Below are 15378 nucleotides of genomic sequence, written 5' to 3' on the forward strand. Positions count from 1 at the left end.
AAAGCAGAGAATGGCAACAGAAAGTCACTCACCGTAGTCTAGTGATGTTTGGGACCAGGGCAAGGCAACACCGGTGATGACAATCAACAACATGAAAATGTAGAGGGAGAGAGAGACAGAGAAATAAAAAGAGCAAGAGGGAAAGAGAGAGACAGGCAACGAGAGAGAGAGGGAAGAGACAGAGAGCGGAGCAAGATGAGGATAAAGGAAGACCGAGGAAGGAGAGGCGAGAGAACAGTAACAGTCATATTGCACAACAAACTGATACAGCTCAACAAATACACACATGTAAATCAGTCAAAGGCTGCGTCACAATACACACGTATACAGGTAAGTGCACAGAAAGGAACTGTCGAACAACACAGAAAGCACAATAGAGAATTTTTCAATTGTAAACCACACATTACTCTCTGAGGCAGGTTAAAAAAACATCCACCCTGAGATCCTGTAACAGTCCTCTGTGATTAATTGTTCCAAACTTCCTCACAATCCTCCCCTCTCCCTCATCTGATGCTGTCAGGCTCTCTGGACCACTGCCATTTGATTGTCTTGTTGATGTGGCTACGTAGCTTTTTGCACAAGCTTGCTGTACATGCTGTTCCTGCCCCTGCTCATTACCATGGCAGCTATATTGTTTGGATACGGTGTTCTTACATTGATTTCAGTCACCAGGATGTCAGTGATGCTGCCCAACACGGTCACAAAGTCAAAGACATTCCAGGCATCCTTTAGGTAGTTCTAAGAAACAACAGTTGAAAACCATTAGCTCTTATTTATTATTCAGGACATTTGAAGTTGCTTTATAAATGTTACCCACCAGTGGACCAAAAGCAATAATCTTGAGGATACATTCCAGAGAGAAGAGAGTGGTGAAGACTATGTTGAGGTTCTTCAGCATCGCCTCATAGAAGTCTGGAGCGCCGTGGAACTAAAAGACAGGAGCAAATGGTATTTCAAGGTACACTTTAGCTGATCAAGTTTTCTTGTTGACATGTGGGTGTAACACTGTTCAATAGATAGTCTGATATTTGGGGAAATGTGCTTATTTGCTTTCTTGCTGAGAGTTACATGATAAGGTCAATACCACTCTCATATCTGATACTCATATCTCATACCCACCTCCAGAGGGAATTCTTGCATATTATCATGACAGCGGTGTATATTTCCCCCTCTGCAAACGACAACACAGCCTGTGATGTCATCCACTCAGTTCCAAGCAGACTGCAGACACAACACCTGCATGTCCTCCTTCTTATTTCTGGTGACCTTGCTCATCTCTGCCCTCCTTTCTGCCCACATTCACTCAATATGTTGAATGTAACACCAGAGACATAAAATACTGGATTTATTTCACACTAAAACCAAGGAGGCGTATAACTCATCACCTGTCTCTCTCCTCAGAAGTTCTGACCACAACCTGATGCACCTCCTGTCCGTGTACAAACATCTTGTTCAGGCAGCCAGCTGACATTCACACAGTGAAAGGATGGTTGAACGAGGCTGGTGAGGGTTTGAAGGACTGTTTTGATACATGTGTGGGAAGTACTTTGTGATACTCACTGGAAGTACATTCACACTCTCACACACTGTATAATGGACTATATGAACTTCTGTGTGGAGAATACTGTACTCACCAGGACTGTACAGTGTTTTTCCAATAGTAAAACCCTAGCCTACTGACATTAAGGACAAAAAGAAAAGAGGGGGTCTTTAGGCCAGGAAACAAAGAGGAGCTGTGCAGAGGGAGCTGAGGCGGAGAATCATAGAACCTACAGTACAACCTCTTTCCCACAACATTCAGCTCACAGCCACCCTGTACATCCACTGTATTTCCTGCCCCTTGTCCTACCCACCCCCCACCATCTCCAATCTGTCCCCCACAACAAACCAGGTGAGGAATGACCTCAGGGCCACAACAGCTACAGGCAAGTGGCACTGACATCACACCTGATGAAAACACTGCAGAGGGGGGTCCTTGTCCATCTCCACCAGCTTGTGAGACTATCAATGAACCTCTACAGTTCACCTGTCAACCTGGTATTTGGGTGGATGATGTAGTCATGTACCACCTACATAGATTCATCTGTCACCCGGAAGACTCTGGCGGCTGTGTGGCTCAGGAGGTAGAGCGGTCATCCACCCATCAGGAGGTCGGTGGTTTGATCCCTGGCCTTGGCAGTCCACATGCCGAAGTGTTCTTGGGTGAGATACTGAACCCCAAAACTGCCCCTGATGCTGTGCCATCAGCGTGTGAATTCATATGTACATTGCTTTGGATAAAAGCCTCTGTCAAATGACTAATTGTAATTGTAAGTTGTGAAAGCACTGTGAGGATCATGCTTTTCTTATTCCTCCATTGCTTCCAATACCAAACAGCCCAAGCGAGGGAGTGCACCAATACCTCACAGCACACATCATGGACTGCCTCACCAACCGACCACAGTATGTACACTGAGTCTGACATGAATGTCTGCAGAGCAAGGGCCCCACAGGAAGCAGTCCTGACTTCCTTCCACTCTGCAATTATTGGTCTCATCACAGACAGGGGCATCAGGAAGTATAGAAAACTTGATTTGTGGATTGGTGCCAGTGGAACCACTTCCAGATCAATGCAGAGTAGAATGAAAAGCTGGTTGTGTACTTCCACAGGTGCAAACAGCTCTCCTACACCAGTGAACATCCAGTAAACAGAAACTGACAGGCTGCTTCACCCACAGTGTGTGAAGGAGAGCTAACAGTCCTTCCTTGCTTCCTTCCTGCTGTCAGACATTACAACCAACACTTCTCCCAGTAGAACACACATAACTGAAAAAAATACTCATGCAATATCAGTGTATACTAAACTGTGCAGTATCAATACTTTCTATGTGCAATAATGTAAAATTCAAACATGGTCTGTTTTAATTTTCTTTGCTGTTATATGTGTTAGATATGTTTTTTTTATTTATTGATGCTTCTTGCTATTGTGCCTACTGTAACACTGCTGCAACTCAGTAAATTTTCCCTGTTGTGGGATTAATAAAAGATTATTTTATGAATCTTATTTTATTTCACCAGCGAGCAGATGGTTAGCTTAGCTTCCAACCAACATAAACACCAATAAAACCACAAATTGCTGTTTTTAGAATTTCTTTTTTTGTACTGACACAAACAAGATACAAGATTTTAGTCAGCGAGCTTTAGAGGTGCTGGTTGGCAGGTTGTGTTAAAGAGTCAGGCTAGCTGTACCTCACTGTTCTTGGTCTTTATGAAAAGCTAAGCTGCTGAGAGTAACTTCATATTTACTGTAAAGACCTGAGAGTGGATTCAATCAAACTCTTGGCAAGAAAGGGAATAAGCATATCTCTCAAAATGTCAAACTATTCCTTTCCTGAGCCAATGAATCCAGGACTGACCTCAAAAAACAGCAGAAAAACTGCATCAGTTCAGCATTGTAATGTTATCAATATCTTCTTCAAAAGCTCTTACCTTCATCATGAGTACCACAGTGTTGAGAGCAATCATGATCATAATGGAGTACTCAAATGGAGCTGAGACCACAAACTTCCACATCCTGTACTGGAAGGACTGCGTGTTCTCAGGCATGTAGCGTGTCAGAGGTTTTGCATTTATGGCAAAGTCAATACAAGCCCTCTGTAACAAAGAGATCACAACTTTGCTTCACTGTCTTCATTATCTGAAAGGAACTGCTCTGAAACCTCATATGATGATAATAATAATAATAATAATAATAATAATAATAATAATAATAATAATAATAATAATAATAATAATAATAATAATAATAATAATAATAACAATAACAACAATGAGCACCTGGCACCTTGAAAGACCAGACATCCCACACACACAATGACTGTTTTGACCAACATATGCAGATATTTCAGTATTGGAAGCCAAAACCATGACACATAATGAAACATTTCAAAATAAAAATTACACACTGGGGAACTTATAATATGCATAATATAGGTAGGCTATGACTATAGTCAACCATCAAAATCCTGCAAGAGCGTTTGTGTGTGTTCCTGCACCAAAACAGACACTCAACAGAAACAGCTGAGCCTTACTGACTTATAATGCGATCTGACATGTAGGAAACATGCAAAATTTTAGATGAGTTGGTGGATGGAGAGATGAGGACAACATGAACAACAAAGTCTGCTTAGGAGAGCTGGGGGAGAGGGAACTTCCTAAGAGTGAGGTAAATGTGTCTGTGCACTAAAACCTGATGAAGTGGATTATATAATTACATTTACTCTCTCACTCACAGCACATTGCACATGTGCTCACTGCTTTCTGCAAGCTCTGCTTTCATCCTGTTTTGCCTGCTTGTATATGGGATGTCAGTGGTCCTGACTCCAGTAGTAAATATCAAACTTGTTTCAAACAATTTTAATTTTAATGACAAGGACAGGCAGCAACTGGATCAGAAAGCAAGCATTTCAAACGTTCAGTCAGCCACTGTATGGTTTTATTTCACTGGCTCAGACTGGAATCGACTCATCTTGGACCAATCAGTGGCCACACCTAAATTATATATAGAATCCACTTAACAATTGTACTGTGACTGTGTCTGCACCTTCATCTGTGATTTCCTGTGCGTGTCTTCATGCAAACTAGTCTGGCATCCTTCTCAGTATACACAGATGGGTGACAAATGTCTTTGTGAAGTGTCGTTCCACCGTGACAGATAGATAATGTCAACAAAACATCAAGCTCAGAGCTGTTTGTCACGTCCATGCTTTACCTCATTCTTTTCCAAGCTGCACTCAGACAAGGCCTTGTCTCCCTGCTCCTGGAAGGTGATAATGATCAGAGCGACGAAGATGTTGACAAAGAAGAAAGGGAACACCACAAAATAGACCACATAGAAGATGGACATTTCTATCCGGTAGCCTGGATTGGGACCCTGGTCTTCAAAGGTGGCATCCACAGAGTGCTTCAAGACACTGCGAAGAGAGAACAAAACACACACAGATGAGGTGTGGTAATACATGCAGTTTGTCATGTTACTCTCCAATGTGGTAATAATAGGTAACATAATAAAAATCCTAAGAATAATTCTTTTAACCAGGGCCACAGACAGACAAACCTGACATGGTCAAATATATGAGGAATCATAAATTACATATGGGAGTCAGCCCATGAACAAAGATGAGAAAGCCAACGTATCTTTGTCTTAAAGCACAAATTGACAATTACAAGTCTTTTGTGAATGGGCATGAGGTCAATATTCAGCAGTACAGATATGGAGGCTTAGTTTCATTAATACACTTAATATACTGTGGTTTTAACCGCAATTCCATACCAGGCCACAAAAGCCTTCAGGTTATGAGAAGTGAGTCGAATATAATTGACTTTCAGAAGAAGCCCCTGACTGGCATTTTGTACATCATTTAGTGCAATGACACTAGCAGGTCTTCAATAAGTGGGTCACTGTGGACACTAGCCATCTAGAGACTTCCTGTGACTGAAAGGCAACAGGTTAGAGTGCTCCATTCATCAAGTTCTGCCAACACACACCTCAGTCTCTTTCATATGGCCCCTGTAAAACTGCTGCAAGACACAGTATTTCAGTGCCTGCAAGCAAAACAGCAGCATGTAGAAAAGCATGGAAAATAAACAAAATGATCCCCTCTCTCTTCACTGCATGATGCTGTCATTGAAAGGACAGGTATGTTCACCTGCAGGAAAAGGTGCTGGCTGCCCAAAGGGGGCCATACACAAGACGATGCTTAAGATATCTGATGAAAAGCAGAATGCGTGAGGAGATGCCTCAACAGCGGTTTGAACATGCTGATAGTTGTTATATTTAGATTTGTTAGCATGCTGGTACATTTATTTGGTGATTTATTTGATAGGTCTATTAACTGGGGAAGAATGGCTCAGCTTCTATCAGTTCCTGGGATTGGTGGCCAGCTTATATAAGCAGCTGCATTAATTGACATAACTCTCCCATCAATTACAGCAACAACACTGGGGAAGCCCACTACATCCATGAATGCCCTTTGGTGAGCCTGCAAGGTGTGGACATCCAGTGGAAACTAGATGAGCTGCACCACAACATGAGGCTGTGAAAGCGCTTGTTTGTGTGATCACTCTGCTGATGGAAGGCTGCAACAGACCGAAGTCATCACTGCTGCACTGCTGCATTTTTCCAGCTGCCAAAAATCTTAGTGTGATGATCACTTTCATCTCTGGCGTTATAGTTATTGTGTTAGGTGGGAGCCGTGAGCGCACCTCAAATGAGATCAACCACAAACATTATCCCTTTGTTTCATTTTACTGTCATGCAGTGTTTGGAGAATTTCTCTCACCTCTTTGTCTTTCCACCATTTTCTCCTCTGCTTTAGAAACTCTTAGACCTTAGGAAGGACCTTAAGGGCTTAGATGCTATATAAATAACTTTTGTATTTACCAGGATCTCGTCTGAAGTGTGAGGGCAAATTCTTAGAAAATGTCATCATTCAACAAAGCTTTGCCAGAGCCACAGAGGACATTATACAACTGTATAATTGCACATGAGCATAGTTGCACATGCTGAGTGGTGCTCTTTGTGACAACAACACTGATTGTCTTGTGTAAAATTGATGGGGTACTCCTTTCATTCCTCCACAACCAGCTGCACTCGTCAATATTTTCTTATTAAGAGTGGACCAAATCAGTGTGTAAAGCAAACGGCGTTGGCTTATCTCATATTCCTCAGTACTCTGGAAAAAGCTAGTAAGTGAACTGAGTTGAGATGTCAAACTCAAGAGAGAACTTCAATATTTTCGTCATGAGCTGGAGTTTGAGGACTGCTTGTTTTCAGCAGCGGGCAGGTGTTTTCAGTGAAAAACCTCTGACATTTTTCTCAGGAGTTGGTGGAGACCAAACTAGGGCTAAAGGCAAAGTGAATTTTGAATGGATACTAGGATTGACACAAGTTTACTGACAGAGCACATTAAAAACAAAAAGGAGTGAACTACGCATTTTGGTTTACTGAGCACTCAGTAAAAAGGATTGCATGTACACGCATATAGCACTTTTCTATTCTTACCAACCACTCAAAGCACTTTAGAACACAAGTCAAGATTGACACAGTCATGCACTGACTACCTGTCAGCTACAGATGGATGGGTACATTTTTTTATTTTGTGCTTTAACAACTACTTTCATACTTTTTATGATTCCATTCTGTATGTTCTTAACATGTTCCAGTTTTCAGTTGTGAAGTTTTTGTCTTTGTTATTTTCCTACTTGTATTTCCCACAGAAACCACTGAGGTTTGTTTTTTTATAACATTTATATAACATTTTATAACAGAGCATAACATTTGTCTATAAAGTAAAGAGGCAAACAAGTCAGCTTCACTTACGTTGGCCAGCCCTCCCCAGTGGAAACAGTGAAGAGGGTTAGGAAGGCCCACAGCACATTGTCATAATGGAACTCATATTTCTTCCACTCTCTGGGCTTGGCAGCCACCTCGTCTTTGTCATAGTCTAGGAACTGTCCTCTGGAAGACATGAAGGTATGTTACAGTTGAGTGGGGTTAGACAGGTATGGGCTCTGGTTGTTACAACATATGACGGATGACAATTTAAATGTTTCTGAGATGTTAAAAAAGGAAGAGGGAGACTTAGACGAACTTGCAGTCCTTCTCCAGGCCTTTAGACTCGTCTGTGCAGTAGAAGAATTTCCCCTTGAAGAGCTGAACTGCGATGACAGCAAAGATGAACATGAAGAGGATGTAAACAATGAGGATGTTCAGCACGTTCTTCAAAGAGTTGACCACACAGTCGAACACCGCCTGATGAGAGGGAGAAAAAAAGAGGAGAGGCAGTCTTAACGGAGAAGTGGTTTAACACTGAAACCCACTGATACTCTATGTTCAGCCAGATCTCAGCTCTGTCAGGAAAAAGTCAGCTCCCCGTAGTTACAAAACCTGCAGCAATATATTATTAACAGTCAGTGTTTGCCTTCAACAGATTCAGGCTTTTTTAATTTCAGACTATTATGGATGCAGTGTACTTGTTAACAGCTGATGTGGTTTCTGCTGAGCTCATTTAAACTGAAGCTATGATGACTTAGTTTATAAGATTTCTGTGCCTTACGGAACAGTACACCCCTGAGATGTAACACATCACTGCTATACTATTAAGATTCTGAATTGAGAGATAAGGCTAATGATATCTGATATTTTTCCTCCCGTCAACAAATCTCATGAAAAGGCCAAACGACAATGAATGCAGCCTACTAAGCATTGTGTGTGCATAAAAGCCTGATATATCGTCTTCCTCTGTGCCGTAGAGCTCCATTGTACTTCAAAAACTATTAAAACACTGTTGTACTGGGTGACATGTTTCTTCATTACCATGAACATACACACACTGTATTTTCTTTTGACTCAGTCCCACATACACTGACCTGCTGCCTGAAATACTTACTACAGCACCAAGTGTGTCTGAAAATAGTCCTCAACACAACTATTTCTTCCCCATTTGAGAGGGACATTAAATATTTCCATCCTCATTAAGAAGTGGTGGACTTGGGGCTAAGTGCCACATCTGGTGCCTTCATACTCAAGTACAATCATGCAGTGTATCATTGGGTGAAACACCTGCACTGCTGAATCACAGCGTGCCCTGTTAACCTGTCTGGATGAATCAGAATAAATCACAGCACTGGAGCAGAACCTTGAGTTTTGGCAGACGCTTGATGGTCTTGAGAGGCCTGAGCACACGAAGAACCCTCAGTGACTTGATAGTGCTGATGTCTTTGCCTTTGGTCCCCCTGTGAAAAGCAAACACAGTTAGAGCACAAACAGAATTATCTACAAAGATACACATGTAGTACAGCAGATATTTTTCCGTATTACTAATATGACTAATATGGAGCACACAGGAGTAATTGGTTTTCAAATGTAATTTTAAAGTGAGATTTATTTCTGTGGTTGAAGTCAATCTTCAACCAGTGTCCCTGAACAGGATTAGTGTGGATGGATAATGGAAAAGGAAGAGGTGAACCCTGATAACCCAGGCAACCTGCTGGCTAACTTTTTATATATTATCTTGTCACTGACATTTCCATGGGTAACTACTGTTGCTTACCAGTGATGCTAACCATTTAATATTTAACACTGTAGTTGTCATTAATCTAACATGCTGAGACATACTATAGACTCGTACAGTACATGGAGGAAAACGAGTGTGACTTTTCAAAGAGACCATGGTGGTGAGATATTTAATGCTTAAAGGAAGATTTCAACCTCTGGGGAAATTCGCTTGTTCGCTTTCTTTGAAAAAGTGAGATGAAACAATTGATAGCAATCTCATGTTTGAGTTTTAAGTGCAGAGCTGGAGTCAGGACATGGTTAGACTAACTTAGTATAAAGACTGGAAGCAGAGGGAAATGGTTAGCCTGCTTCTGTCTGAGTGAAAAAAAAAATAGCTTCCAACACCTCTGAAGGCACAGTCAATGTTTGTTAAACAAAGCACACACACACACACACACACACACACACACATACACACACACACACACACACACACACACACACACACACACACACACACACACACACACACACACACACACACTCTCATAGTAGTACATACATTTACATGTGTTCATTTGGCATATGTAGAAGTATGTAGAGAAGGATTCACGAAGTGAGTGTTGAGTGCCACAACACTCAGTTCACCCAAGACAAGAGCCACAAGGCTGCAAAGTGCATTAAAGAACACAAGGGCCTCCCAAATTACTTTTTTAGACAGATGTAGGGCTGGATCCAGATAGGGAAAGAAAGACGGAGCATATTAGGTGAGTTCGAATTCCCAGAAGAGGTGAGTCTTCAAGCAATTTTTGAAGACAGAGAGGAACTCTGCTGCCAATTAAATTCAGTGACTCATTCCAGCACCGAGGGAGAGCACAGGAGAAGAGTTTGGATTACGGTTTCCTGCTTCACAGTGACTACTTGTTGTTCATCTGAAGATAATAGCGACTCTAAAACTTGAATGCCCAGTCTTTAAGCTAAGCTCGGCTAACCACGTCGTGACTTCAGCATAGTTAAAACATACAAATGAGACTGATAATGATCTTTTCATGTCACTCTCAGAAAAAGGGAAATAATCCTGTTCCTAAGAACTATTTCTACTACTTTTAAAACAGCCGAAGCCAAATTAGAATTATTATGCAGTGATGTTTTTTCTTGACAAATGCATTTCCACTGTCATTAACTTCAGTTGAAACCAAACTAGGTTATATTCAGCAGAATATTCTTGGTAGTCTCTGGGCCTGTCAAAAACAAAAGCATCACAGGCAATCAAAAGCAATACTTCTAAAAAATGTTTAAACTGTAGAGTAGGTATAAAAGTATTAGATTGTATTTATATGTATGGTTATATATATGTAGTTTTATAGATTATAGATATGTAGGGTTGTCATGTTATTTCTGAGCAGGACACAATCCACAATACAGACAACCTCACACAGGACATGCATCTCCTAACCGTTCAGCTGTGTGCATCATGTAATCCTGGTTTACATGAACAAATCAGTTTGAAATCTATTCCAACACATGCAGTCAATGAGTTCAATCACAGAGAGGCCTCCTTTGTCCTTTTGTAAAAAGAAGACTGCATCATCACGCTGTTTTCCATGCAAACATGGTCACACTAAAGACTGTGCATCAGGGATCTTAATCAACAAGACGTCTTGCGTGGCCATTTTGGGTGATTAAGATCTTAGTGCTAAAGATCTGAAAGTAATTTGCCAAATAAAACACAGAAAAATAATTCATCTAGCCATCATCTGAGGTGATGTTTGAATAAACGTCTGTGAGTTGCTTTGTTTTATCTGTACAATTTGTACTTCTCTTGTTTTTCCAGTGTTCTTATTTGCACAAAAGACTTGACTTTTGTTTTCAACACAGAAATACATGACGAGCAGAGAGTTTACACAAACCGATCAACTTACCACCATCCAACAAGTACGAATAGCTGCTTCTGCTACTGTACGTGTCTTAGATTTCTTTTCTTGTCATTATTGTATGGTAGCACTTGAGCACAGGGTCTATTCTGGACACTGATGAAAGTTGAATACACAGATAACAAAGTGCTAACAACACAAAGAGCTTATTTGTCAGAAAGTAATTGCTTCTCTTTGGGAATAGAATACCTGATTAACTCCCAAGGACTGTCGCTACAACATTCTTAAGATACTTTAAAGGCCTTGAAAATCAGTTGTGGGTTTGTTTCCTTACTGTATGTTGTCTATTGAATCTGAAAACACCAAGATCACACTGGCCTGACTAAGCAGATTATCAGATTTTTTTGAGCTAAAATCTTAATACATAAGACATAAGAGTGTATTTTTATCAATATAGTTTATCTATATCTATAACTGTTGTTTATTTAGTCATGAATATATAGAAATACTCAAGATTTTAAAATGTGTTTCAGGGGTTTTAAACCTTGACCAAAATTCCAGCATTCCACAACATTTGCAACCCCCCCCCCCCCATTAACTAAATCCATGCTCTTTGGACTCTCTCAAAAACTTTTGATAATCAAAGATGGAGTCAGTATCGACAAGCTCTTGGATATATCCTGAAGGTGCAGCAGTCGACCCTTTGCTTCAGTGGAAGTTGGATAGAACCACAACAAAGGCATGAGAACTGGAAAGCCATGTCCTTCTTCATGCTACTCACCAAAACTACTGCAGTGTAATGCCAAGATTAAACTACACAATATCATTCCAATCATAGCCAGATCCCATCAGATGTGGTGCATCGTGTACAAAAATGAGCGTTGTGCAGGCCAGTTGCTCGTTTTCTCCCGTGTAGTGAGTCATATCAGAGGACATTGGCTGTGTTCCCTTATGATGTCCTGACAAAGAGATGTGACAGAATTCTGTTGTCTAACTTGTACAGCACGTTCCTCGCACTGACCCATAAGAGCACAGAACACACTGCTGCTGCTGCAGGCCACAGGCCAAAGGCTTTAAAGGAATAGGATTCACATGCTTGGAAATTCCTATAGCCATGAACACTGTGTTTGTGAACAGTTTCCAGGTTTAAGCTGGGGATAGGCTAAAAATGAACTAGTCTGAAGGCAAAAGTATTTATAGCTGATCTAAATGTGCACACTCACTGACGGGGTGAAAATCCAAGACAAGAAGAATCATACAGATGTGGAATCACAGCGCACGCTTTTCCAGAAGGCACTCGTGATGTTGGACTGATTTGTACACACTTAAAGTGACGGAGGTAGTTGTGACAAAGGCTTACCGTCTCATCACAGACCTGGCCAATCACTGCAGAAAGTGGGTGTGGTCACTTGGTCACTTTGTAAAATGACAGATGCAACCCATTTCAGAACAGTTTTAGATGCTGTTCAGTGGTGTTGTTCAATGACCTGCCTTCATCTAAAGCAATCTGACGCATTTATCTATGACATCTATGAGGGAACAAACTACTCAACAGGCTTTCAAATGTAAACTGAATTCTGGACACTAGTACACACTTGATTGACTGACTGTTAACACAGTTTGACATGATTTAACTGTTATATTGTTTGTTTTTAGTGTGTGTTCCCAGGACTCCCTGGAGGGCAGTCGAGATACCAAGTAGATATCCTGGTATGTTAAATCAACTGCATTGTACTTTCAAATTCTATTTAGATTTGCCAATCTAAAAGTAAATGAGGGATACGATCAAGTGAAAACACTACTACAGAGTATAGGAATACCATGAATTCATAAACTGGGCGGTGTTCTCTTGTAAGCTGGAATTTAGAGAAGCTGGAAAAGAGGTGGGATATAAAGCAGTATGTCTACAGTATTGAAAATCCGATTCACAGAGGAAGGATAAGCCAAAAATCATCTGACATATCGTGTGTTCTTTAAAATCACCCAGAAAGTGTCAAATAATATAAGCCTATAACTTCTGATAGCCCTGTACTGAATAAGCACTTGAAGGAGCCTTGAGAACAATGATAAAGTAAAACAGAATGTGCAGACAGAGAATGTCACAGGTAACATCTTGCTGTCTTACAATAAATGTGCTAAAGACTTGTGGTTTAAAAGCCTAAGCAAATCCAGCTGAAAATATCCTAATATCCTAAGCACATTTTGACTGAAGTAGGCGTTGCATATAGAGTCAAATTGTGTGTTCTTGTCCCAAACAATCAGCTACAAACCCTGTAGTCTGTGTATCCTGCCTGCTGTACAGTGAACAATTATGTAAGCTTCTCTCCATGTCATAAAATTACATAAACATGAAGCCAACAAGAAGAACACTGACAGAATGCAGCTGCACAGCTTCTATCAGTGAACTGTTCCTGTTTAATGTCTTTCATTGGTTTATATCGGGTTATTTATTCTGCAGCGCAGCACTAAAGCCGGCTACTCAAACAATTCATGTCACAATACAACAAGATTTACCGTATCTACAACCAATAAACCCTACAATAAGATTTAGTTCCAGCTTCTGCCTCAATATAAGTTTTGTTACTGGGATTTAGTGATGAAATATCTTTTCTAATCACACCCAGAGTTCATTGTCCATCCATCCATTTTTACGCTGCTTGTCTGGGGCCAGGTTGCAGTGGCAGCGTGCCTAACAAGTAAGCCCAGACATCGCTTTTCCCATCAACGTCTTCCGGCTCCTCCTGAGGGATCCTGAGGCATTCCCAAGCCAGATGAGATATATAATCCCTCTTGCATCTTCTAGGTCTTTGCGGGACTCATGAACACGTCCTCCGTTGAAGACGCAGAACTGGAGGACTCAGGAGAGGCCTTACCCATATCCTTGCCAGAGGTCTCTGTGGTTGTGAAGAAGCTCTTCAGCAGGAAGGTGTTGGGTGTGGATGAGAGTGACCCTGAGATGCTGAAAGCTCTGAGCATTGTTAGGTTGTCTTGAATCACATGCATTTTTGAAGTTGCATGGATGTGGCAAACTGGGGGAGGGTGTGCTCCAATTATTACAGCATTACACTGCTCAGCCTCCCTGCGGAGGCTTCAGCCAGGAAGCGCTGACTGGTTGGTGCACCTCAGATCCATGTGGATTTGACAGAGGTAAAACTGAAACCTATGACTCCAGTGACTACGCTTGAATGATGCTATCTGAAATTGATTATAGTGAACAGTCCCAAATGTTGAGAGAGGCGCTATAGAATCCCTCAGGGAACCCTGGACTCCACTGCTATTAGCTGTGGGGTAACAAACAGCATGGCATCCATGTGACATGATGACATAGCTTTGGTCTGTCAATGTGCCCTTACGAGGTCCCTTACTCCAATCACAAACACATGCAACAACTTCCATGCTCTGATGCACATTAGTCTGGCATGCTTACAGTGACATAGGGCCAGAGGGTTGTTAGCCAAGGCACTCACACAGTTACAATGAGGGCTAGGAGAACAACCATGTAAGATATTCTGATAGCTTTCAAAGAATACCCCTCAACACCCAGATATATGTATGTGTGTGTGTGTGTGTGTGTGTGTGTGTGTGTGTGTGTGTGTGTGTGTGTGTGTGTATATATATATATATAGTGAGGAGGCTGGAGAGAAAGCGAGATTGGACTTGTTACAGAGGCTAAAATGTGACAAAACTCTGTCGGGTGCTTAGGGGGATGTGAAGGTTCAAATGATAATGAGGACATCTGGCTCAGATGTGGCTGAGGCCATAACTGTTCATCATTTTCCTGGAACGAGAACAGAGAGCTGGGCCCTGAAAACAAAATCTGTCTTCCAACTGTCTCAACACTGCTCTATTTTTACCTCCATTACACTCCAGAGTCTCTCTCTTTCTCTTTATTCCAGAGACTATGAATTACATTACTCAGTAAGCCAGCTGCATTTCAAAATAATTTAAAGAATGGGTTCAGATCTTTTTCTGTTTTAATACAACCCTGAATCCAAAAAAGTCAGGACAATTCTACTTTTACTTATGTTTTACACAGCGTCACATGGTTGAACTTCTATTTATGATAGGTTTTCCCCGACAATTGAAGGATTTCCTTCTGTCCACTACACATAGCTCACAAGTGTGATAGCAGCACAGTCCCAAAGCAACTGGTGCTCTTACTCCTTATTATGTACTCAATAGTGTATTCACTTTACATTTCTGAGTAAACATCTATAAACAGAAATATACATTTGTCCATAAAAATCTGCTTTTATAACCTGTTTCGAGGAGCTAATCCCAGTTACCACTGGCTGTATCTGAAGGCTGGGGAAGGCTTTATATGCTATTACTGCAGTACCTCATGGTACTCAGGCAGAAAGGAGGGAAATCCTGTGTAAACAGACCCAGGTTTGATGGTGGTTGCTATGAGGAAAGACAGATTGACCAACACAGGAAAAATACTTTTTTTTAAAGACACTAACCCTC

General features: G+C 41.2%; 1 protein-coding gene across 1 annotated transcript in view; it reads right to left on the reverse strand.

The window, feature by feature from the left end:
• cacna1ba (calcium channel, voltage-dependent, N type, alpha 1B subunit, a) overlaps positions 1-15378 on the reverse strand; it is a 149177-nt gene that overhangs the window by 30305 nt on the left and 103494 nt on the right. Inside the window, exons 29-35 of the mRNA XM_070963724.1 lie at positions 8679-8775; positions 7632-7792; positions 7361-7498; positions 4751-4952; positions 3469-3633; positions 818-928; positions 644-738 (exon numbers count right to left, since the gene is read on the reverse strand). Coding sequence (XP_070819825.1) covers positions 644-738; positions 818-928; positions 3469-3633; positions 4751-4952; positions 7361-7498; positions 7632-7792; positions 8679-8775 — 969 coding nt within the window. The remainder of the gene's footprint in view (positions 1-643; positions 739-817; positions 929-3468; positions 3634-4750; positions 4953-7360; positions 7499-7631; positions 7793-8678; positions 8776-15378) is intronic.

This window comes from Chaetodon trifascialis, chromosome 6 (assembly GCF_039877785.1).
Source record: "Chaetodon trifascialis isolate fChaTrf1 chromosome 6, fChaTrf1.hap1, whole genome shotgun sequence".
Lineage (NCBI taxonomy): Eukaryota > Metazoa > Chordata > Actinopteri > Chaetodontiformes > Chaetodontidae > Chaetodon > Chaetodon trifascialis.